The sequence below is a fragment of the Carassius carassius genome, chromosome 46 (assembly GCF_963082965.1).
Source record: "Carassius carassius chromosome 46, fCarCar2.1, whole genome shotgun sequence".
In the NCBI taxonomy this organism is placed as follows: Eukaryota; Metazoa; Chordata; class Actinopteri; order Cypriniformes; family Cyprinidae; genus Carassius; species Carassius carassius.
Genome location: NC_081800.1, coordinates 21,400,152 through 21,427,280, shown reverse-complemented (window position 1 = coordinate 21,427,280; position 27,129 = coordinate 21,400,152). Strand labels below are relative to the sequence as shown.

Sequence of the window (27,129 nt, the reverse complement as noted above, 5' to 3'; positions counted from 1 at the left end):
GCATAAGCCCATGTCCACTTTGAGTCCGCATTAAATCAGAAATGACTCTTTTTGACTTCTTAATGGATGTTCCTAGTGTTATTTTGAACGATTCATCGATGCATGTTATAAAACGAAAAGTCTTTTTCATTTACAGCTGATTTCACCAAGCTTTATTTTTGATCACATGATTTTCACAAACCAATCAATTCCTTTGAAATAGTTTGAAATAATTAATGTATTTTTTTGTATGTTTTTGAAAGGTCTCTGGTGCTTACCAAGGCTAAATTTATTTGACCATAAATACAGTAAAACAATTATACTCTGAAAAACTATTACAATATAAAAGCTGTTTTCTATTTTAATATAAAATGAAATATGATTATTTTTGAGATTGTAAAGCTGAATTTTCAGCATTATTACTCCAGTATTCAGTGTCACGTGATCCTTCAGAAATTGTTCTAATCTGCTGTGCAGTTATTATTAATTATTATTGGTGCTTAGTTATTAGTGATGGTTCTTATTATCAATGTTGAAAACAGTTTTTAAATTGTAATAATATTTCACAATATTACTGTTTTTACTATATCTTTGATCAGATAAATGCAGCCTTGGTGAGCATAAGAGACTTATTTAAAAATGATTACATTTTTAATTATTTAAAACTTTTAATCTGCAGTCTACATTTTTTTATTAAATACCCTCTTTCACTCAGAAATATGTAATTTCATTTTTATTAACTTCCAAAAATCAATGTGTGTTCAGTGTCTTTCATTGCAATATAATGTTCCATCACTTAATTTTTGCTGTTTCCTCTCTTTCACTCAGAATCTTTCTCTTTTCCCTCACATTCTTTCATCCTCACCATCAGCCTTTAATCTTTTTTCTAGATAACCTTCATCACCTTTTCCCCCCATTCCCTACACTTTCCCTCTTTTCAGGTGAATCATGTACTTTTCAGAGGTTCGATGTGGGTTATTCAGTGACTGAAGTGGCCCACCATTACCGTTAGTGCAGTCGAATTGATCTGGAGAAAGCTCTTAGCAGCAAAAAGTGCTTGGGTAACTCTGGAAAAGGCACACAAAAATGGAGTCGTCTTATTTGTCCTGATTTTGAGTGGCCTCGCAGTGTGCTTAAAACTGAGCCAGTCTTCATGAGGGGTTGACCTGAACTCTTGTCTTTAAAAACGTTACCCCACATTTTATTGAAAGTTTAAAAGCATTTATCTATCTTTTCTCAAGGGGGATTCCTGGGAAGAAATGTGGGAGCATTATCTTCACAGCTGAGGAACTCAGCAATTGTCGGGTCAGTACAAAACTATCCTCATGCACACACACTTAGTCTGACTAGTCTTTCATCAAGCCAAATGCCTAAGGTGAAGGGTTTTTTGTGCTTTTTTTTGTTAAGATTAGGCACAGAGAGACAGGAAAAGGAATGAATATAAAGATTTACCCAGTTAATCCACCATCAATTTCTTTGTAGTCGCTGAAGAGTGAACGAGTGAATCTCATGAAAACTGTCTAGCACGTGTGATATTTTATCATGGGGAAAATGTTCATATCAAAATCTAAAAACTATCAAACAAAAAAACATTTAGTTTAAAGGAAAGGAAGCTTCTAGAACCATTAAGCTTCGCTTTGCATTACAACATGTTTTTTATTTTATATTTATAATATAAAATTCACATTACTGCTATGCAAAAGCATTCTTTTTTTGGAAAGAATTTAATATATTTCTTCAGCAATGCATTAAATTGAACAAAAGTCACAGTGAAGAGATTGTTACAAGGTTTTTATTTCAAATGAAAGTTGTTCTTTTCAACTTTTTGTTAATCAAAGAATCTTGATTTTTTTTTAATTCATTTTTGTCTGGTTTCTCAAAAATATCAACATTGATAATCCGAAATATTTCTTGGGCACCATTTCTGAAGGATCATGTGACACTGAAGACTGGAGAAATGATGCTGAAATACTGCAGCTTTGCATCACAGGAATACATTCAATTTTAAAATAGATTTAAGTACAAAACAATTATTTTAAATGGAAATAATATTTTACAATATTACAATATTTTTGATTAAATAAATGCAGCCTTGGTGATTTTTTCCTTTTACCGACCTCAAACTTTTGAACATTAGTGTATGTTTATTAATGCATGGGGTGAATGTGATAAATGTGCTTAATGGTCCTAAAAATGATGCTCAAGAAAACCTGTTTGATTTTGGGGTGAAATGTGACCTGGACATAATTTTGTGAGATTCCCCACATGCATATAATCCTAAACCCTTGTACACTTTTGGAGATCAACGCAAGACTGCAAGATCATGTTATCTTTAGCATTTGGTTCACTATTTTGACCCATCCATGTTAATAACTGTTTTAAACTGTCCATCTCTTTTCATTCCATTGCCTTGGGCCAATCCATAAAACCACAGAAATATAATTTCAGATGACAGAAATTATGTATATATATTCAATTTCGTCCCTCTGTGTCCTTGTAATAACATGTAGGGAGATTTTGCCAGAAAGCCATGACAGTTCATCATAAATACAGCTTCAGTCTCCCCAAGAGAGATGGCCATTTTAAAAGGCAGATCTTTCCAGTGTGACACCCAGACCATATTCCTTGAGTGCTCCCTAGACATTCTCTCTTTATCAAGATCCAATTAATTCTGTTGCATGTGTGACTTCCCTCCTGGTCTTGTGGGTCTCTCCAGAGATATGGTATTCTGAAGAGAACAGCACCAATAAATAGCTAAACACTGGAGACCTCCACTCAACATTAATATGTATGAACCAATTGCTGTTCTCCTCTAACACAAATGTTTCCTCTCTGTGGAAATGATTTCTTGTCCTAGTATTTTGCCTTTGTTGTGTCCTGAACTCGTGCTCTGGAGAGATGTTAACTAAGGCCAGCGATTAAAATGCATTGTTTGATATAATATTTCCCATATTGAAGACCCTGTGTCAGGGGTGCATGTGTTTTGTTTGCTTGTTTGTGCAACTTGTTTTGTTTTTTGATAGCTTTAGGAATATTGTATTCCCAACTATCCCAAAGTAATCAAGAGTTTTATAACAGGACATTGCAACCATGCAACTCTGTGCTAACAAGTTGGATAAAAAGGATTTCTTTGGGAAGTCTGATCCCTTCCTGGTGTTTTACCGCAGCAATGAAGATGGCACGTGAGTATGTGCAGCTAAAGTAGTGTTTATTGTGCTTCCTGTTTTTAATAAACATTGTCTTAATGTAATAGTTCACCCAAAAATGTATAATAATTCACCCCCAGGCTATTCAAGATGTAGATTACTTTGTTTCTTCATTGGAACAGATTTGGAGAAGTTAAGCATTTCATCACTTGATCACCATTGGATCCTTTGCAGTGAATGGGTGCCGTCAGAGTGAGAGTCTAAATAGCTGATAAATCCACAAGTAATTCACACGACACCAGTCCATCAGTTAACGTAATTTGAAGTGAAAATCTGCACGTTTATAAGAAATAAATCCATCATTAAACTACCACTTCTGACTACAAAATCCATAATAACGCTTCCTAAAGTGAAAAAGTTGCATTAGAATCCACCAGCATATTTGTTTAGAACTGCTTTAGGCTGTTTTTGCTCGTAATCTCTCCTGATTCAGACAAGATGACTTTTTCATTGGGAAAAAAAACAATGTTATAGATAGAGGACTCGTATTTTAGGCAGAAGCAACCGTTTACAGTTAAAAACATCTTGATAGATTTGTTTCTTACAAACACACTTTTTTTGTTAATTGATGGACTGGAGTGGATTACTTGTGGATTATTGTGATGTTTTTATCAGCGGTTTGGACTCTGACGATACCCATTCACTGCACAGGATCCATTGGTGTGCAAGTGATGTAATGGTAAATTTCTCCACAACTTGGACGGCCTGAGAGTGAGTACATTGTCAGCAAATTTTCATTGTTTGGTGAACTGTTCCTTTAAAAACATGATGCAACATGGGCTTTTGTCAGGTAACTTAAATTAATGTATATTTTTTTGTTTATGCAAAAAAAAGATGAACCTCACTACTTAAATTACACTAATAAATGTCATTTTTAGGGTTAGATCAGGTACAAATGGTTCCTTACAGGCAGATGTACATGTACATTGCTGTGTCCAGACAACATTAGGCCCCATTGTACGGTGGCCGAGACAGCTCAACACGCTGCAACTTAAGAAAACACATGCAAATTGAAAAAACATCAGCAAGTGAAGAAAACATCTTCATCAGTTTGACAACACAAGTGTTGCAAATCATCACAACACATGCATATAACGAAACAAGCTGCAAATCATCACAACACATGCATATAACGAAATGCGCTGCAAATCATCACAACACATGCATATAACGAAACAAGCTGCAAATCATCACAACACATGCATATAACGAAATGCGCTGCAAATCATCACAACACATGCATATAACGAAACGAGCTGCAAATCATCACAACACATGCATATAACCAAACGAGCTGCAAATCATCACAACACATGCATATAACGAAATGCGCTGCAAATCATCACAACACATGCATATAACGAAACGAGCTGCAAATCATCACAACACATGCATATAACGAAACGAGCTGCAAATCATCACAACACATGCATATAACGAAACGAGCTGCTAATCATCACAACACATGCATATAACGAAACACACTGCAAATCATCACAACACATGCATATAACGAAACGAGCTGCAATTCATCACAACACATGCCAAAACGCGCTGCAAATCATCACAACACATGTATATAACGAAACGAGCTGCAAATCATCACAACACATGCATATAACGAAACGCGCTGCAAATCATCACAACACATGCATATAACGAAACGCGCTGCAAATCATCACAACACATGCATATAACGAAACGCGCTGCAAATCATCACAACACATGCATATAACGAAACGAGCTGCTAATCATCACAACACATGCATATAACGAAACGCGCTTCACAACACATATAAATTAAGAAATGCTGCAAATCCTCACAGCACATACACATTAAGAAACAATTAATGAAGCATTGCAAATTTATTTTCATTAACCTTGAAATTATATTTAGTTGAGAATATTAAAGTTAGCCATCTTAAGTAACGTTTTACATTTAATGTAATTATTCAGCTTATTTAGGCTAATAATATCCAAAAGATAAAGGAATAATGGTGGATCATTTAAAAAACAACATGAAAAAACAAAAACTCACCTTTCAGTTCACCAACAACTCCACTGACCAGTAGCCACTGCACGATAAACAAATCCAAGTCGGGTCCGACACTTTTTGAGGTCTCCTTGAAACATTTCCATTGTGGTCAGTGCTATTTGCAGCGTGTTTGTTAATTGCATGTGTTGTGAGGATTTGCAGCGTTTCGTTATATGCATGTGTTGTGAGGATTTGCAGCGTTTCGTTATATGCATGTGTTGTGAAGGATTTGCAGCTCGTTTCGTTATATGCATGTGTTGTGAAGGATTTGCAGCTCGTTTCGTTATATGCATGTGTTGTGATGATTTGCAGCGCGTTTCGTTATATGCATGTGTTGTGATGATTTGCAGCGCGTTTCGTTATATGCATGTGTTGTGATGATTTGCAGCGCGTTTCGTTATATGCATGTGTTGTGATGATTTGCAGCGCATTTCGTTATATGCATGTGTTGTGATGATTTGCAGCGCGTTTCGTTATATGCATGTGTTGTGATGATTTGCAGTGTGTTTCGCTATATACATGTGTTGTGAAGGATTTGCAGCACGTTTCGTTATATGCATGTGTTGTGATGATTTGCAGTTTGTTTCGTTATATGCATGTGTTGTGAAGGATTTGCAGCACGTTTCGTTATATGCATGTGTTGTGATGATTTGCAGCTCGTTTCGTTATATGCATGTGTTGTGATGATTTGCAGTGTGTTTCGTTATATGCATGTGTTGTGATGATTTGCAGCTCATTTCGTTATATGCATGTGTTGTGATGATTTGCAGCTCATTTCGTTATATGCATGTGTTGTGATGATTTGCAGCTTGTTTCGTTATATACATGTGTTGTGAAGGATTTGCAGCACGTTTCGTTATATGCATGTGTTGTGATGATTTGCAGCTTGTTTCGTTATATACATGTGTTGTGAAGGATTTGCAGCACGTTTCGTTATATGCATGTGTTGTGATGATTTGCAGCTCGTTTCGTTATATGCATGTGTTGTGATGATTTGCAGCTCATTTCGTTATATGTATGTGTTGTGATGATTTGAGGCTCCTTTCGTTATATGCATGTGTTGTGATGATTTGCAGCGCATTTCGTTATATGCATGTGTTGTGAGGATTTGCAGCGTTTCGTTGTATGCATGTGTTGTGATGATTTGAGGCTCGTTTCGTTATATGCATGTGTTGTGATGATTTGCAGCGCATTTCGTTATATGCATGTGTTGTGATGATTTGCAGCTCATTTCGTTATATGCATGTGTTGTGATGATTTGCAGCTCATTTCGTTATATGCATGTGTTGTGATGATTTGCAGCGCGTTTCGTTATATGCATGTGTTGTGATGATTTGCAGCGCATTTCGTTATATGCATGTGTTGTGATGATTTGCAGTGCATTTCGTTAATGCATGTGTTGTGAGGATTTGCAGCGTTTCTTTATATGTATGTGTTGTGATGATTTGCAGCGCATTTCGTTATATGCATGTGTTGTGATGATTTGCAGTGTGTTTCGCTATATGCATGTGTTGTGATGATTTGCAACACTTGTGTTGTCAAACTGATGAAGATGTTTTCTTCATTTGCTGATGTTTTTTCAATTTGCATGTGTTTTCTTAAGTTGCAGCGTGTTGAGCTGTCTCGGCCACCGTACCATTGGCTTTCATTGTAAATTAATTTCTTTGTAAACAAGTACAGAATTTTGAAACAAACTGCATTTTTATGGAGTATTTAACTTTTTCCAGATTTTTCTGTCCTCACTGATTGTTAAATAATTTTCAAAGCAAAAAAATTCACAATCAGTCAGAACATATTTTGGGTTTAATATACAGCTATGCTTACTGTTAAACATAAATCAAACAACCGACATAATGTCCTGCTTTGTGTTGACATGGTTGAACATGTTTTTTTTTATTACTTTGTGCTTGGTTAGGACATGGTATTAGCTGAATATTTCTAGATTTAACATACCCCATAAAAATTACCAATAAGTGTTAGCTCACTTGACTGATAACAGGGTTATGGTTGAGGATCGTAGTGCCCACCATGAGCTGCTCTTGATGATGACCACTTTTATCGATGTCATGCTGTGTTTCGTTGGTATTCATTTTCAAACGTATTCCTTCAAAGAAAAGTGTTCGGGTGTCATAACATGCCTTTATGTAAGATTTCCTTTTTGATTTGACTCTTTTGTAGGTTCACTATCTGTCACAAAACAGAGGTGATAAAGAATACTTTGAACCCTGTGTGGCAGCCCTTCACCATCCCAGTGCGAGCTCTCTGTAACGGAGACTATGACAGGTGAGGCTCCTACAAAAAATAAGAGTACAACCCTGCTGCATGGCTACATAATATTGAGCCATTATTGACCCTGTCTGATTCCTTAATGCATGTTTCTGCTCTTGCTGTGAAAAAAAATGGGGTTGAGTAAAAATGGGTTTAAATACCTTTTTTCGTTTAATTTAGATATTAGGAATGGCAATCTGTTAAATGTTTCATTGTAATAAATCTCAGAATGTGTTCCTTGTTAATGCATTCAGTTATTTGACAAAATATTGTGTAATTGTAATGTTCTCTTTACTCAAGTACAGCTAGCCCTGCATCAAAACAGAGGAATTGCAAATCTGACAATTAAATTCAAAAATTGCATTTATGGTCTTAATCTTAAATTTAAACAGATGTTGTTGCTGATATCCTGAGCAATTAGATTTCACCACATAAAGAAATCAAAATGACTTATGTTGAACTTTACTTTATGAATAAGTTATCCATAACAGGGTTATTTTATTATCATCAAGACTATCATTAATATTTGAATCTTTTTTACATTTCATTTTAATTTGAAAGTTTTAGTCATTGTGTTGTGTGCTTTTGTAATTTTTATTATTTCTTTTTTAAATATGTGTATATATTTATATGCATTTTTATTGCATTGGCAACTAGCGGAAATAAAACATTTAAATGTTATTTTGTTTTAGATAATATTTTATTTCAAGTAACAATTTTTTAATGGTTTTAATTTTAGTTTTAGTATACTATAATGTCATTGATTATTAAAAAAAAATCACAAAGAAGATATTGATACAGAATATAAATGCATTAAAAATGTTAATAACTATAGCTTAAATGTGTAATTTTGACAGCCCTAATACAGTAAATGTATGATACGAGTAAAGATACATTATTGATTTTATGCATTAGATTCTGGGGTGCATTCCGAGAACCAGCACATGTTGTATTTATGTCCCCAACATTTAAATCATCTATGAATTTTTGATAGGAGTCTGTGATTTTTGAGAGAAATAGATTTTTAAAGCATCCCTCAGACTTGTGAGCTCTGAGGTGTTTAAATAAGACGCCGCTGGTGCCGTGAGCTGTGGAAACGGGCAGCTGTGTCCCTGTGGCAGCCGGAATAATCCCAGCAGTCAGCTGGAGTGAGGCCGGTGGCAGCGGCCGGTGCTGGTGTTATTTTGGACCGGATCCGTGGACTCACCAGGCTGCTGTCATACTCTGACCTTTTGAGAAAATTCAGGCTGTCTGCACTTCATTTTAGATATTGACTTGCCGTGTGTTTGATTTGTTTGTAATCTCTCCAGAACAGTGAAGGTTGATGTTTATGACTGGGACAGAGATGGAAGGTACACTGTTTTTCATGGCTTGTCTTCCCCCTTGTAGGTAGTAAATATTGTGTTCATGAATACATAAATTATCCTGCATAACTGGAATAACTCAAGTCAAATTTTCATTAGCCAAAATAATTTCTTCTCAGCATGCTCGTGCAAAGTTCATTAAATATTCCTTGCTTAAGTAAGCGCTTTCATTTTTCTTCAGTCATGACTTCATCGGAGAGTTTACGACCAGCTACAGAGAGCTGTCTCGCGGACAAAGCCAATTCAATGTTTATGAGGTAAAAAACTTGTTTTTTTATTAATACATTTTCAACATTTGAGCAATTTTAGAGTTATTTTGATGTGTTTAAAAACACTTGCCATGCACAGGCTAAAAATCTGACTTGCGAAGTAAAAAAGGGTTTCAAAATTATATAACAATTTTTTGTATGTAATAGTATACATAAAATATACAAAAATGTGGGACACAACTAAATACTGTGCTTTAGTTCTTTTAAAATGTGTTAAATAAAAATAGTTTAACTATGATTTGAATATAAAGTCAACAGATTATCATTGTTAGATACAACAGAGAACGTGATAGACATTTAATGTGTTGAAAACTAGTTACTTTCCATGCAATAATAATTTTGAACTGATTTAAATAAATAACTAAAACGTGTGCTTCTAATGCCATTTTAACAACATGAGCGTATTCATGAAGGGCCAAAAATGTTTCATGAATCATAAGAGAGAAAAAAGAAAACATGTGAGGACACTTCAGTAATATGTCATATTCCTTTCAGCCATGCTTGATGGGTGTCTTTTTTGTTTCTTTCAGGTTCTGAATCCTAAGAAGAAAGGCAGGAAAAAGAAATACGTCAACTCTGGCACGGTACGTGTGAATGGATTACCTGTCAAGCGCTCTCCTCTTCTGATTTATTTACATAATGACTTCCATTATCTCTCCTCTCTCTCTCTCTCTCTTTCACTCTTTCTAGGTAACACTTTTGTCCTTCAAAGTGGAATCGGAGTACACATTTGTGGACTTCATTCGAGGAGGGTGAGTGCCCTTTAAAAGGCATTGAATATATTAGGCTGGAGAAAGATGCAGATTTACTGGTTAGAGGGCAACTGGAATAGGCATGCATGGAAACCATTTGTGGAATTATGGTTAGTCAATCTGAATATCCTGAGTTCAAGACAATACCAATAAAGCAGAGTGGATCTTAATGTCATTGAGCTTTCAGGGCAGTTCACTTACCATTTTCCAGGCATTACCAGCATGTGTTGAATACTGACACATAGAATAGAATAGAAATGAAGTATAGGAGATGTTTTTTGATGACAGCCTAGTTATGGTTATGTGCTTCAAGGATAACCCCAGTAATGGTCAAATAGTTTGATTGACCATCTTCAAATTAAGGCTGTGAAAATGATCTATTAACATAATGTGAAAGTTGAAAAAAATTGTCACTTGCATAAATTCCATAACTGGAGCCATGCAAGCATTCAAGCCTTCATGTTTTTGAAAGTCAGCAAGAAACCTGGCTCCCCAAACCATGCTTTCTGAGAGCAGGCAATAAAAATGAGTAAGAAGCATATTTAATCAGTTTACAGCCCTAATAAAAAATGAATTAAAGTCTACGTACAGCAAACAGTCAAGGCAATGATTCAGTAAACAAGTACAGAATATCATACCATATGCTTGCCATTTAATTACAGCTAGACTTTTAATTATGCACTGACTTAATAAAAAACATATCCTTGTATATTTTAAACGCACAAAAAATATAATTTTTTGATTGATTGATTGATTTAACATGCGCAGGTTAGAAGCATTTTGACAATTTGCTCTGAAGTTTGAATTCAAGTTTCTGCATAATTTATCAGTGCACTTTGATAGCAATATATATATATATATATATATTAGTGCTGTCAATCGATTAAAAACTTTAACTAGATTAATCACACATTTTTTCTGTGATTAATCGCAATTAATCGCAATAAAAAAAGAAATGTTTTTGTACGTTTTTAATATATTTTTTAATGTAATAATTTCACAGTTAAATTTAAATACTTGTTTAAATGACATCTTTTTATGAATGAAGGCCAGTATTACTGATATTAATACAGCTACTGAATTTTTTTTTTTTTTTTTTACATTTATTATTAGGCTTCAAAAATATAACAGTTTTTAATTTAAGTAAACTTAAAACAATGCTAACATAAACCCATAATAAATGTCATGTTTACTCCTGCCCTTCCTGTCTTAACAGTTAGGAAATATACAGAATTTTAATAAAGTTATATGCAGTCTGCACTGCATAAACTATAAATTAAATAGTTAATCCTTATTAAAGCTACAAAAGTTATTTAGTCAAGAGCAGCGAGTCATTTTCTCTGTTCCCTTTGTTCTTTAACTTTACTGACAGGAAGCTTTATTGGCTGCTGTCCCTTTAAGAGCAGACAGACACACGGATCTCACAGTTTATATACTGTCTATGGATCTCGCCTCATTCTCTCAAAACTCTTTTTGTTCATTTTAGACTTTATATAAATCATTTAAGATTGCTCTTATGAGGATAATCGACAAAACTGGCACTTTGGGATGTTTATTGTTAGTTCAAGCGCTTAAGAGAACTGGATTCTGGGGCCCTGTCTATGCATTGTGTGTGTGTGTGTACGTGTCACATAAGGGCATTCACAGACAGCGCATTCTCTTTTGTCTTGCCGCGCTTGAAATGTTTAAAAGCATTTAAATGAATAAGAGCGTGATCATATAATGTAAAGCTAGCCAACGGATGGCAGAAAATACGGATGCTGCGTTAATTGCGTTAAATATTTTGACACGTTAAACAAGACAAAAATTAATCGCATGCATTAACGCGTTAACGTTGACAGCACTAATATATATATATGCGTTTATAGTTATAGCATTTATGTATATGTATTTATAGTTAATTATAGTTAATTTTTTTGTTTTGTCTATTATAAATTTGCATATACAGTGGCATTCAAAAGCTCGACGTTGTAAATCAATTGAATTTAAACCTGGAAATAAACCAAGTATAAGTATTTTGAACATTTAACAAAGAAATTTTGATGCAGATGAATTCAAATGAATTGGAGATATCTGGACTATAATATTTAGACTTTGATTTTTTTCTAGGCTACTTATCAAATGTGTGACATTGAGTATGCATACTCCTTTGTACTAAAGGTCAGGTGTCTTACTATCTTTGTTTTGTTCTTGATAGCTCAAGTACGGCAGTCACTAAAACAAAAGAGAGACAAAATTAATACTGAGATCTTCTGAAGTTGATCGGTTAGGTTCTTTCTAAAATGATGATAATAATATTTGTAATGTGCAATCAATCAAACAATCAATCAATTAATCAATCAATCAATCAATCAATCAATCAATCAATTAATTAAAAGCATTTGGAATAAGAAGCAATCAGAAGTCTGTACGATTTTTTTTTTTTCATGTTCTTGAAAAAGTTCCTTGTAATTTGATTAAGTTTAACATTTTCTGTATTAAAACAGAATTTATTCCTGTGCGGGCAAAGCTGAACTTTCAGCAGCCATTACTCCAGTCTTCAGTTTATGTTAAAAACAGTTGTGCTGCTTCATATTTTTGTGGAAACCTTAATCTTTTTATTTGTATTTTTTTAAGAATCTTTGATGAATAGAATGTTCAAATATATATAATTTTTTGTTTATTTTTTTTACATTTTGTAATTTTTGTAACATAATAAATGTCTTAACTTTCACTTTTGATCAATTTAGTGAGCCTTGTTGAATAGAAGTCTTAATTTCTTAAAAAACTCTTTTCAATGTTGAAAACAGAACACAGCTGAACTTCACTGTAGCCATAGACTTCACCGCCTCTAATGGTAAGACCATCTTCATTAACTGAAATACAACAACATAAGTAATTGTGTTTGTGTTTGTGTGGCATGTGATTGTCTCATGTCTGTTTTAGATTTAGAGCTCGGCACTGATGTAAGTGACCATGATGTCTTTGCACTTCTGTCTAAACTTGAATTGATTGATATCTGAACGCAGGAAACCCATCACAGCCGACATCGCTCCACTACATGAACCCGTATCAGCTGAATGCGTATGCCATGGCCCTTAAAGCCGTGGGGGAAATCGTCCAGGATTATGACAGTGACAAACTCTTCCCTGCCTATGGCTTTGGAGCTAAACTTCCTCCTGATAGCAAGATCTCTCATGCTTTTCCCCTGGTGAGTAACAGTTTGAAAAGAGCCATCATTAACCCCTGTAAAGCCTGACATATGAAATAATAGCTAGAAAAATATTTTGGACCTTTAAACTAAATATAAAAAACTTTAAAAAGAAAGTTTGCATGTGTCCTTTTTTTGAGTATAATGTTATTGATAATCATATATCAGGCTTTTATATAGTATGATATAGGAGAATATTGAGCTCGTACTTGAGAAGAAAAGAAACATACATTTTATTTAGAGGCCTAAACTGTGCAAAAATATGAAATTGAAATTGATTGAAATTGAAATTGTTGATATTTATTTAGCCAGAAAGTAAGATCAAATTCTGATAGCTTGAACTGTAAGTTAATGAGAACATTATAACAGCAATTTTCCAATAATATGTCTTATAAGATTATATTTAAATGCTTTGTTTTATGATCCAACTCTGTGGTTTTTATTGTGGGGGTAAAATAAATGCAAATATTATGACTGATAGATGCACAAATAAATGTTCCTCAAAAAGCTTGATTTATCATATTTGATACTCAGTTGCTTTAGTCCAGTAAGTGTTAATCTCGAAATATTACTAACAATTTCAAAAGGTTTGGTCATGTTGATAATTTAAAGGAGATTTGTGTATCAAATATCATACAGTAGGGTTTATAGGGTTTAAAAAACACACAATAACATTACAGTATAGTTGGGTGGTTAAATGAATTTGCAAAAATGCGAAGTTTGTCATAATTTACTCACTCTGTCATTCCAAACCTGTGTGACTTTTTGTTTCTTCCTAAACTTTTATGAATCTTTTTTTCTAAAATGGACAACATGTTGACTTTCATTTTCAAGTTAAAATAAATAATTTTTTGTTCCACAAGATAAAGTAAGGTTTAGAACAAGTTTGGAATGACAAACAATAACAGCATTTTCATTTTTGGGTGAACTATCCCTTTAAAACACAATCCACTCAGACATTATATTCGTTATTAAAGATAAACTATGCAGTCATGCATTTTTAGCTTTGAACATAGCATATAACAATATAAAATATGCCTCGGTCTAGTAAGTCAGAAATGACTGATGTTATTCCTCATGTGTTAGATATGAACTTGTGGTAATCTTCTGGAATGCATGTGTATCTTGACCTCGTAGAACTCCGACTGTGAGAATGCAAACTGCGTCGGCATTGAAGGCGTGCTGGAGGCTTACTATGACTGTCTCCGGAAAGTGCAGCTCTACGGCCCCACCAACTTTGCTCCTGTCATCAACCAGGTGGCACAGTAAGCTAAACAATTCTCCTGCAATTGACACAAGGTTGAGCTCTCTCTCTGTCCCGCTGCGCTGGTCTTTTTTCTGCCTCTGCTGCAAGCTGAACACATTCCTGTCACTATCCACTTATTATTCACTCTAAAGCCTGTCCACTCTCCACACAAATGCACTTTCACGCACACGCACACGCGCTCCAAAGACTCCCTCAGAATCCTGCATTTGACTAGCACTCTACTCAGTGTACCTGCTGCTCAGATGCAGTCAAGGTCTGATGTTTACCATGCAGGAAAAAAAAAAAACTTTTTAAAAGGACATATCATGGAAAACAAGTTTCTTGTTAGTTTGTGTAGTTTGTGGACTACTATGTATCCAGTATGATAATTTACTGAAACTGAACTGCAGAAATGGGTCATTAGAAATCAGCCTGGTTGTAATATGAAGCCATAAAGTGTCAAAATTATAGTAGCAAAAACAACCAATTTAATGTGAAGGGTTCAAGAGTTTAGTGCAAGAAAGTTGGGGGAAATGTTTTAGATAGAATATAAAATGTATGTATGTATTTATTTATAATAAAGCTACAAAATTAGGGATGCACAGATATACAATGAGAAAAAAAATAGTTACCTCAAAATAATTTTTACTCAAATTGCTAGTAAATTTCACAATTAATTACAACAAAAAGGCAAGTAACACACTGAATAAATGCTTAATAATAAATAATTACTTAAATTTTTTTAAGTATAAAGACTGAAATAATATTTTCTGAAAACATAAAATAGTATTTTCTTTTTCTTGCTGTCTCATTTACAATAAAAATGTTATTAGTTTTGATTAAAGATTATATAATAATAATAATAATATATGATTACATTTAAAATACATAATGTTATTAATTAATTGATATTCATGATAACATTAAATTTCATGATCGAATTAATAAAAACATGGATAGCTAGCACTCTTTAAATTTGGCTCAGAAGAAGAATGTAGGGGTTTGAATTGAAAAATTAATCTCTGATCTGCTTCAAATATCACGTATATCGTGCAGCGCTCGTCACACAACATTACAAAAGATCCAAACCTTCTACACACACGTGAAGAGGCTTTTAATTGCCCTTTTCAGATTCAAGGCTTCTTCAAATCCAGCTAAATCTCTCAATCTGAAGAAAATCAAACTCCCAGAACTGCAAAGCTGCTTTAAGAGGCAGATATTGATCGCCGCTGCTGAAGTGGTCAACTTTTCAGAGTTGGTACGAGTCTCCTCTCTCAGACGTGCCATGACTGAGACAATATCTGGAGGTGGTTATTAGGGTCGATGGACTGGAAGGAATAGAAAGATTTAATAATGAAAGTTCAGAAAAAGGCTTAGATAGAATAACAAGTATTTTACCAGGTATTTCTAGTGATATGCTGGGACATAAAATCATTATCTCCAAATTATTAGTAGTGCTTGTTAAGTCATATAGCGACCAAACCCTTAACGCTTAAGTATTCTTTTTTTTTTCTTGTAACCCAAAGCCATTTCTAGGCATTAGAATATTTGTTTGCACTTGGGCCAGTTAGAAATCACCCATAATAATATAGCAACTGATTAGAAATGTACTAGTTCTAGTGCAACTACACATACTGAAGCATTTCCCGTTTCTGAGAAGTAATGTTCTTGTTTTGATTAAATATAGAGGCTTTTAACTCTTAGTGTACTGTAAATCCTCAGGTGTGCGTCAGAGGTGACAGATGGCTCTCAATACTTCGTGCTGTTGATCATCACAGACGGTGTCATTTCCGACATGGTACAGACTAGAGAAGCTGTGGTCACCGTGAGTCATTTTTGCTTGTTAGACCGTCACAATGTTCTGTAGATACAATCAATTTTAGCAGGACACTGATCACATACTGCCGCCCCTTCCCTGTTTACAGGCGGCGTCTCTGCCCATGTCCGTCATAATTGTAGGAGTTGGCCCTGCTGAATTTGATGGTGAGATTATGGCACTTCGAAAAGAGATGCTTTCAAAAGAGCAATATGATATGTGATGTAACTGTTCTCGTGTTAATGTAACAGCAATGGAAGAGTTGGATGGAGATGAGGTCAGGGTGTCCTCCAGGGGACGTGCTGCTGAGAGAGACATTGTCCAGGTACATAATGTTATTCATCTTTATGTGGTAATTTTGGTCTTTTTTCAGTAAAAAAAAAAATGAAATAATGTTTTTTGTATGTAATATTATTTAATATGTAGCATTATTAATGTTATATTAAATAATTATTTGTTATATTTTACATTTTTCTATCATTTTTATTTTTTACTGCTTTTTTGTCTATTTGATTCATTGTTTAGATTAATCAAAACCCTTTTTTATCTTCAATACTGATTTATTTTTATTAAAATTAAATTAAAAAGCCTTGTTTAAGTTTGAATACTGAAAAAACACCTGACTGAAACCTGAATAAATTTAACATGATCAGTTTAGCTCTTTTGATTTAAAATTGTTTTAATTATGTTCAACTAAATAATTACAATAAGTGGTTTTGCCAAGTTAAATGAGGTAGACTTTGGTTTAGAGACAAATATATTTGTTCTTTATGTGAATACTACTAATAGATATCACATTACAATTGTTCCTCATATTAATATAAAATTAAATAATATTTTTTATTTGTAGATAGTTTTTTATATTTTATATGTATATAATTATTCTAATATTATAATATAATTTTCTTAAACCACTTACCTTATTTTGTATTTTTAGTTTTTTGTGCAGTTAAAAAGCTGTTTTTCATCTAATTCATCTCTGTATTTCTAGTTTGTGCCATTCCGGGACTACATCGACCGATCCGGGAACCAGGTGCTCAGCATGGCCCGACTGGCCAAGGACGTACTGGCTGAGATACCCGACCAGCTGCTGTCGTTCATGAAGAGCAGAGGCATTGAACCCAGACCAGCCCTCTCCCCCTCTCCCACACCACAGATAAACGTCCACCTCTGATCCCAGAGCAGTATTTTATTCTCAAACACAGCTATATGTTCACATTTGAAACCCCCGGGTCTGTCACTGGGGATGCACCTTTTTACTTTCCGCATCGGTTAGCAGTAGCACATATTGTAGTTACAATAATAATCAACTAAAATCAGGAACACGTTAATGTAAGTGTGTGGTGTTAATCTTTATAATCAGCCAGTGATCAATCAAAAACACAACAGTTTGTGCTGGCCTTGGAATGGAAGATGTGGGAGTATAAAGGGGGTGGATTTACTGGAAAGAAATGTCTAGGCCATATTTCCCCCCAAAATCTAAAGGTGAGAAAAGCAATAAAATAAAATTGTACATAAAATACAATTTACATGAATTCAAATGAACCCCATATACAGTTCATCACCCTAAAATTATTTAACTTATTTACTGAAGTTATATTATACATTTATAATTACAACTATATCTAGGAAAATTGTATTAAATTGTCATGAAAATAATGTCAAAATGAAGAAAGAAATTAATAATCCATAAAAGAGATTTCCAGAATTATGGTACACTTTGGTATTTGATAACTATTAGACAAATATTATAATAAATAATAACTATTAGTTTTTACAAAATTATTGTATGACATATAATTTTTTTATTTTTTTAATTATTGAATATTTAGAATTATTAATATTACATTAAATAATAATTTATATTACATACATTTTATTTTTTACCACTTACCTTACATTTCTAGTGAAATCAAAATGCCCTGATTAAATTAAATATGATATTTCATATGTTTCATATTTTTTTTCTCCTTTTTTTATTGCTTTAATTGTTTTTAAGTAAATAATTACACTGGTTTTGATTTGGATATGTTGCACATTCCACAAATATAGTACAGTTTAGTATCAAATGACTTTTTAAAAAACTTTTGAGAAATTTAGACTGTGTTGAAATATCATCTGGACATTTCTTACTAAAATTTCTGCAGGAACACGAGACTCTTTTCTCACACCTGGCAGAGACAGACGGAGCGTGTGGTTGCACAGGCTGTGCTGTACGCTGAAATACCCAACAACGCATGCACAGGTCACCTTTAACATCATCATCTTTACATATTTCATGTCGTTTCTTAGGCTAAGATAATTTTCTCATTTTTTTCACTGGCTGAATTAGTTGCGCCTGCACACTCTTGAGTGTGTAAATATTTTCTAATTTGTGCCCGAATTTGAAAGGAGCTAATAAGTAGCTACATGTGGCAGAAAAACAGATGCCTGTGCGGGAACATTGACGCACTCGGAGTCTTCCGCACAACTCGAGTGGATGCAGCTAATTACCTGCAGAAACAGAGGTGCCAATCAGTGCAATTCAACCAGAGAGAGGAAGATTGAGGGAAGAAATATCCAGAGTGTAATCAGCAGAGGTTAATGGGCACAGGAGATAAGCAGGCGTATGGTGTGACAAACATAAATCAGATGATCAGCAGAACTACATGAAAAGGGGTTGATTTTTTTAAATGCAGGGACAAAGGTGGATTTTACAGGTGAATCTCATGGAGAAACGTCTGGGTCATACTTTATCCCAAATCGAAAAAGGACCAATAAGATTTCATGTATTGTGACATTTTTATGACATTTCTTCCTCTCTTCCTTATTCTCATGACTATAACTTCTCAATACAGTTAAATGACCAGACCCAATTATTATTATTATTTTTTTAAAGTCAGCTAAAATTCAGTACATTGAATGCTATCTTTATATACACTTGCAATTGCACTTTAAAAATATACTTTATAATTTAAATTAGGTATGCACTATACTGTATATTGGTACCTTAATGATTACTGGTTAATGTTGAATATTTAATTGTACATCCTTTTTTTGTGCATTTCAATTACTTTTGGTTTTTCTTATGCTCACCTAAAGTTTATATAAAAAAACACTAATTAAAACACTAATCTGTCTGTCTTCAACTAATATATAATTAAATATCTATTTTTCAGATTGTACATTATAAGTGTTTACAATGTTGTGATGCCTAAATTCACTTGTAGCATTTACAATTATTTTATTTTTATTAAGTGTTTTATTTTGAATGCATTTAGACAAAATATTTTAGAATTTTAGTATCAATATCGGTTTAATATATAAGTTATCGGCTATAACATGTAAATTATTATTTTTAAATAGTAAAAAAATTATAGTTAACTGGTTTATAGCTAATTTAAAAAAAATGCGTATTTAAATTAATATGCTCCTAACAGGAATAAAATAATGTCACGATGCAAAAAACACAATTGTCCTAAATATAGCTTGTTTTTTCCCCCTACCTTTTGAATTGGGGATGACGCATGACCTGGACATTTCTTGATCTTTTTGTGGGGTTCACCTTTGCGTACACTGCCATGTTGAAAATTTCTTTCCAAAAATTGATTGTAGACTCACTGAATGTTTGCCGAGATTGTAACATTCCGGTAGAATCTTTTATTTTTCCATTGTTTCATTTTGCTGTACATAATGAATAGTGCAATAACCTTTGACATGCATTATTGCATCTCACCACAATTTATGGCTGTATTTCCATCACAAACCTTGTTGCTGTGATCAAAATATTGCTTCAGATACTTTCCAGTTGAATACTGTTTTCCCCATATTTATATATACTATAATCTGTCGGAAATGTTCTAAATGTTGCTCAACTGTAGATGATATTTGTTCCATAGTTAAGACAGACATAGTAAACAGCTGCTTGTGCCAAAGTGCTACCATGTAATACATTCCTGCCAAGGTTGAGTATCGATTTGTGTGAGGAAAAGATCTTCCTTTTATATCTCTTTGTCGTGTTTTTAATAAAGCATGAGCGTCTTGTGTTGACTTCTGAGGAATTTACCACGCTTATTCACAGGATGGTGTGCGTATGTGAATCTTGTCAATCTCTAATATATAACTTTTTATTCCCTCTAGTTGCATGTGTGTGTGTAGGAAGGGATGGATGTGTCAGTCAGCATAGGTAAAAATTTAGAAGATACAAGTTATACTCTGAGAATATGACAAAGCATTACTAAAGCAAGTAAAGGATAATGCATGGCTAGATTTTAATGCCAGACTTGGAGGCCAAGTATACCATAGTCATATGCCAGCATTGACAAGTTAAAGCTGTTAATGTTTGCAGAGCAATATTTGACCGGAAATGTAAAAATGGTTAGATCTAGCATCCTGCTCTCTTCAAATTCGATACAGAGATGAAGTAGTGCGGTAAGATCACATTTATTTGAATTAATTGTTGATAGATCGACCAATCGAGCAAGAGGAAGAGAGAGAGAGATGATGATGATGATGATGATGATGATGACGACAGTTGTCTGAGTGAGTTAACCACATCTGCGCATCTCTCTCTACGAGTAATGAAGGTGCAAGTTTAGTTAGGCTACTTAAACAGCATTTTTACCTCCTCGCTGCTGAGGAATATAATGCAGCGATCCAGTATCTAAGCTATTTTATTCATAAATGTTGCGAGGCAACATGTTTCTGTGCTCATGCATGCCTCTCTCTCTTTGTGTGTGTGTCAATGAAATCAGCACATTAATAAAGAACGGTGAATAAACTGACTTAGTACTACCTATGCATTAAATGACTTTAATGCATACCTGCCTGCCAATCAGAATCAAGTAAACAGACAGACCATGGTATAAACAACAGCCTCAACAAACACCAAAGCCCATAATAATTTACATTTATTCATTTAGCATTGCATTGCATCCTCTAACTACACTGTATGATGTTTGAGAGTGAATTGTATCGCAAACCATGTTCCAAGACCTCATTAGTCAGCTCATCTTGCTATAGGGACGAGTCTCTAGTGGTGATCAGTGTGAAGTGTTGATTGTGTTTGATGCTCAAGGGTCTCTTGACATCTTCTGGAGATCTCTAGAACTTACCGTCTGTCCTCAATGTCGACTTGTGGGTATGCACATTTCATTCTACCGCCTATGAGAGGAAGGGATTTAATTTGGTCACCATTTACTCACCTTCATGTGTCTACAATCCCATGGAACACAAAAAGGGACATTTAGATGAAACTCTGAGATGTCAAGCTCCAAAACCGCACCAAAAAGTAGTCCATATGACTAGAGTGCTACAAATCATGTGATATTTTCGTCTGAGAAACAGACCAAAAGTTGTATTGTTATTCTTTTTTCTCTCATAACCAATTTTGAAAATGTGGTAGCATGATGTGTACACGCTTAAAAATAAGGTTCTTAGAAAAAGGTTCTTTATTGGCATCATTGCATAAAAGATTCTTTATAGTAGAAAAGTATTCTTTAGATGATTAAAATTCTTCACACTAAGAAATATTGGTTCTTTTAAAAACTTTTTATGAGTGTATCATATGATTCATGGCTTGCCTGTTTTAAAACCACAACTATCGAACGTATCTTGGGGACGATCTGCCTGGCAACACGTTTGCTGTTCTCAGTTCATTTCATCAAACATTTCCCCTGCAGATAGATACCGCGCGCGTGTGTTTTCTGTACAGTAGGTACTATTCTGGCTCTCCTCTCTTTCTCATGGGTCTTCTCAGAGGATTCAAGTCCTCCAGCGCTTCTCCCACATGGATCTCGATGAGTAAACATCTCCGGAAGGCTAAGTTTACCCACACACTTCTCCAGCACCTACTGTATACAATATTCTTACCAATCCTCCTCAGAGAGACAGAGGAGGGTATATGCATTACTGGAGAGGAACATGTTGTTCGATCACTGTCCTCTAGTGGTAACATAAAACATTTACAAAGTGCAAGTTCTTAGCAGTGCATGCTAAGGCACGTTTGTATTGGAGGTTAAGGGTTTTTCAGCCCCATATTTAGCTATACTTTGGGGACAGATTTCCTCAGAAGTGACCTTAATTTGACACAACCTACTTTTGGGAATGTTTGGGGATATTCCCATTTGAAAAAACAAAAACACCCGTAAATAATATTTTAGGGGTTTTTAGTTCTAAAAATGCAGTTTTTTTGGACTGCATGTTTAGGGTTTGTTTGTGTTAACTACAACTAAATTAGCATTTAGTTAAAGTTTAGCTCTTTTTCTCTTTCTCAATGGAGAGAAGGCAAAAGAAAAACACATACAAAGAGGCCACTGTATCTTTACGACTGACTGTTGCATTATCTAAATGCTCTTACTTCCATTTCCTTTTAATTAGATAATGTTTGGAGCTATAAGATAATGATCATAACTGAAAAACTCACTGCAGGTTGATCAACCACAGCAGAAGACGTTTGGGAGAGTGTGAAGAGGCAGATCCACTGTGATGAAATAGCTTGAAGGAAAAGACTCTACTGCTTCTCATTAGAGCTGAGACCTTTGTGGTGCTGTCGAGGAACATCTTGCACAACCCAGCTCCAAAACCACAAAGGAATCCATAGGGGTCTGGATCAGCATCCAGTGCTGCAACAAAAAGGCAATTAAAAACCATGTGTGAGGAAAGTTAAGTTGGCAAATCAATTGCGTTGAATAACTCAGTCTGTATATTTCTGTTGTTTTCTTCTGAGGAACAGAGAAAGTTTTACAGATTTAACTGAAACCTTTTAAGTTTTCTGATTTGCTGTCACAGATTTTTACAGTAGGTATTCTCCACCCAAAAATGCAAATTCTGTTAACATTTACTCACCCTCATGCATTTCCAAACCTGTATGAATATATATATATATTACTCTGCAGAACATGAAAGAAGTTATTTTTGAAGTTACATTGGAAACCAAACAACATTGAAGCCCATTGACTTCTTATAGACAAAAAACCTGCAGAGACATTTCTTCTTTTATGTTGCACAGAAGAAAGTAATTCTTACAGGTTTGGAATAAAATGAGGGAGAGTAAATGATGAAAGATTTGTAATTTTTGTTCGGAAGATCTGTTTAACTTTAACCGCACCCTATGTCAGCAAACTTTATGACAGTGTGACGAGTGGGGTGGGCCCGAGAGCCGTGGGATCAGGAGCAAGGCCGGTGGAGTGATTGGAGATGAGCGACACCTGCTCGACCCACCGGTCTCGAGTCCCACGGAGGAGATGGAAGGATATAAAAGTGGAGCGACGACAGTGAAGGACGAGAGAGGACCAGGCCTGGGCTTTAGTTTAAGTTTAAGTTTAAGCTTTTTATTTGTGCTGTTTTGTGTTTATTTTGATTATTAAAACCTTATTTGATTGTCCGCCGGTTCCCGCCTCCTTCTTCCCGATGATTATGAAGGTTTTAATCGTTACAGACAGCAATATTGATCACACAAAATGATTGATAGGCAAAGAGTGTTTTCTCAGGATATGTTAGGCCCTTTTTTAAGGGATATTCTATTAAAAATAGAATAGCATCTTTAGTATTGTAAGGCTACACTCTAGGCTACATATGCAGTCTTAAATATAAACTTTAAAGCCAAAAATAAAATTTGAATGGATTCATGAATTATCTGGATTGTGAAAAGTGGTCTCTATTTGGCAGGTGATTAGGGACTGGATGATGCTACATGACAAGGTCATTTGAGAATTAGACTGATTTTAATTATATTTTTAAATTATATATATATAAAAAAATCAGTAATTTTAGTTTGTGATATTATATATAGTACATTAACATTGCAACACATTATTTTAGTATCATTGAGATACTATTATAGTTATTAATATTTTGAATTTTTCGATTTTCATTTAAATTAAAACAATTTTGTTGGGTTTTTGTCTTTTTTTTTTTTACATCAAGATAAACTAAGATAAATGCCCCAGCAATAAGTTTAAATAAAGTGTTAATTAAATAAAGTGGTGCATTACAATGCTGAATTACAAAAAGTCCATTAGATCCTTTTAAAACCTAAACAGCTTTCCATCTGAACTTACATATGCCTAAAATGTCATGAAAATGTAAAATGTTTTTTTTCACTGGACGAGATAATGGTTGGAAAAACTGATGAAAGCACACAATTCTAGAGCTCTCGCCGGGGGAGCAGCACTCGAGCACAACATAAGTGACGTCCCAGGACACGAGGGTACCAGAGTTTACTCATAAATGCAAGTTCTTGTTAAACAAGCTCTCGTTACACAGGGGGTGCCTGGCCTTCTGAGAAATATTGTCTCCTGGGCCTTGAGGAGGTGGCGGGGTGGCTCTAGAAGAAATATGGTGTCGTTTACCAATCCTGATCAAACTAGCTGTTTTCCATCTTGACCTGTTTCCCATTACCAGCAACAACTGGCTGGCTTGGCGAAAAACAGCTTGTTTCATCATCTGTGCAGAGAATGTAAGCAGTGAAGAATGGATATTCATGCACTTTATTATTAGCTCACACTAAATACAAACACTTAATGTCTTGTGGATTCATAGAAAAAAAACATTTAGTATAGGCAACATCTCCAGTCAGATTGATTACGCACACTGCTAAGTTGCCTGTGGACTGATGGTTTTCATGTGTTTATATATTTTTCACTTTATTTATTTGTGCTGGAAAAGTAACAGCGGGACAGCATCATTCAGGCCCGTGACGCTTCGCCTGCTTTAACGAGGGAGCGGAAAGAAATAAGGCAAACATGTGTTGAAAATGGAAGGTTTTAAAGAGGCTGAAACAAAAACTGTTTGTCAGAATATAGTAGTAGGTCAGACGTGAGCTTAGCTCAGGGAAACTGGGCAAATATCAGCAGAGGCTCGGAGGGAGATGGACGTGTGTACTCTGCTTCTGGTGAAATGCGCTCTCTGTTAGTGGGAAACAATGATAGAAGATTTGGCTGCATGTTTCCACTTACCTAACCACTAACTGGTTTTATGTAACAATGCGTTTGAAGTCATTATTTCATGACGATGCAGACAAAGACGCCTCAGAATTGTTTGCTAAATAAATAGCTTTAGTGTCGCTGCTATAAATTGCTATATGTTTTCTGGAACAATGTTATCAATCCTCACCACATCCCTCTCTAGCTCAAACTCTGTTAATATTCTTGGCACCTTTAAATTAAACAAGTTTGTGATTTGTGCATTACTGCATTGGTTTAGAGCTGTTCTTAAAGCGATAATTAGCTCAAAATTGAAGGCCAATTAACCAATTATTTACTGTTTTTGAGATACATTATTAAATAGGATTGCAATGAGCATATGTAGTATATACATTTTTACATGTAAAAGCTACTAAAGGCTACTAAATAGAATTTAAAGGGATAGTTCACCCAAAACTTCAAATTCGCCCAAGATTTATTCACCCTCAAGCCATATACGTGTATATGACTTTCTTCTTTCAGACAAATATAATCTGAGTTATATATAAAAAAAAAAATTCTCCCAAGATTTATAATTGCAGTGAATGGTGGTCGAGATTTTGAAGCCCAAAAAAGCGCGTAGATCTGTCTTAAAATAGTACTCCACATGACTCTGAGTTATAATAAAGGATATTTTTCTTACACAAAGGCATCACTTTGCTTCAGAAGGCCTTTATTAGCATCAAAATATTTATATTTACACATACAAATTCAATATATGCATTGGTATTTGATTGGCTGTCAGAGCATGAGTCAACAAATCTACATGCTCTAAGGTGAACAAACACGAACAGATATATTGTAAATACACTTAACAAGGAGGGAAGGCAATTTTTAGTGCTACAGTGAGTAATAAGTGTACAGCCTACAGCCCGGGAGAATTGCACTGAAATTGAGAGTTGCACTAGTTACATATAATTTACATAATTGCATTTGATGTGCTTTATAAGAGTTCAGCCGAGGCTGCTGAGGAGGCAGATGGCCTCTTTTGCTTCTCCTCTCTCAGCCTTCTGATTCTGTGCTTTTAAAGTGAATAGAGTGAATATGGTGCATATGGTTCTGGAAATTTTTTGAGCCAATTACCTGGTCCAATATCTTTTTGTCCCGCTCTGAATACACAGCTTGTTTGCATGCAGAAACAGCCTTTTTGTCCACCTGCTCACTGTTAAAGCCTTGCAATCAACCTACAAATTGTTAACTTTATTGCTATCTGTTGGAATAATAAAAAAAGTAATTTAATATTGAAAAATTAACCCCGATCAGCTTTAATCAACGTTTGAGCTTCGCCCCCCGGTGTGAGCAACAACAAGGTGATATTAAAAGTATAACAACAGGATGTCTGGCAATGAATATTAAAACAATTCGAGCTCCCCCCGTGACATTAGCATGCTGCTTTAACAGCAGGTTGTTTTTCTGTTCAGCCTCGCTGTGTGTGAGAAGCTTGAGGCCTTGGCTCTCACGGAGTGTGTTTCCATCGGCCTGCTGTCTTCACAAGCCCTGCCGAAGTTCAGCGTCTTAGCGTACAGGCCCTTATCAGGCATCACCAAGGCTAAAGTACTAAAGACTTGAATCTCCTAAAATAAATGAAGTGTGCCATTCATTATTTGTGTGTGTGTGTGTGTGTGTTGGCAGCACTTTTTTGACCTTGAATTCAGATTTTTGTTGAATATTGACTTTTTCACTTACATTGGTTTAAAAGATTTATAGAAGAATTCTTAATTTCAGAACAGGTTTTTGTGTGTTTTGGAGCTTGCAGTTGGTCACCATCTACTTTTTGTTTGCTGGAAAAGAGCAGCCTGGACAATATCTCATCAGAAAAATCATACAGTTGTTTGAGAAACATGAGTATGGTTTTTGTGTCTTAAAATGCCTTATTAAAAAGTTCTATAAAAAGTGACGTGACAATCAGCCAAGTATGGGGACCCATACTCAGAATTCGTGCTCTGCATTTAACCCATCTGAAGTGCACACACAGAGAGCAGTGAACACACACACACACACACACACACTGTGAACACACACCTGGAGCAGTGGGCAGCCATTTATGCTGCGGCGCCCGGGG

The 27,129-nt window shown here is 34.8% G+C and overlaps 1 protein-coding gene across 1 annotated transcript in view; it reads left to right on the top strand.

The window, feature by feature from the left end:
• The window catches only part of cpne9 (copine family member IX), a 46,374-nt gene extending 26,220 nt beyond the window's left edge, over nt 1-20,154 (top strand). The window contains exons 8-21 of the mRNA XM_059541032.1: nt 1,221-1,284; nt 3,058-3,161; nt 7,399-7,503; nt 8,799-8,840; nt 9,034-9,109; nt 9,652-9,705; nt 9,812-9,873; nt 12,663-12,709; nt 12,882-13,063; nt 14,201-14,328; nt 16,032-16,134; nt 16,235-16,292; nt 16,377-16,450; nt 17,117-20,154. Coding sequence (XP_059397015.1) covers nt 1,221-1,284; nt 3,058-3,161; nt 7,399-7,503; nt 8,799-8,840; nt 9,034-9,109; nt 9,652-9,705; nt 9,812-9,873; nt 12,663-12,709; nt 12,882-13,063; nt 14,201-14,328; nt 16,032-16,134; nt 16,235-16,292; nt 16,377-16,450; nt 17,117-17,299 — 1,282 coding nt within the window. The 3' untranslated portion in view covers nt 17,300-20,154. The remainder of the gene's footprint in view (nt 1-1,220; nt 1,285-3,057; nt 3,162-7,398; nt 7,504-8,798; nt 8,841-9,033; nt 9,110-9,651; nt 9,706-9,811; nt 9,874-12,662; nt 12,710-12,881; nt 13,064-14,200; nt 14,329-16,031; nt 16,135-16,234; nt 16,293-16,376; nt 16,451-17,116) is intronic.
• The last annotated feature ends 6,975 nt before the right edge of the window (nt 20,155-27,129 follow it).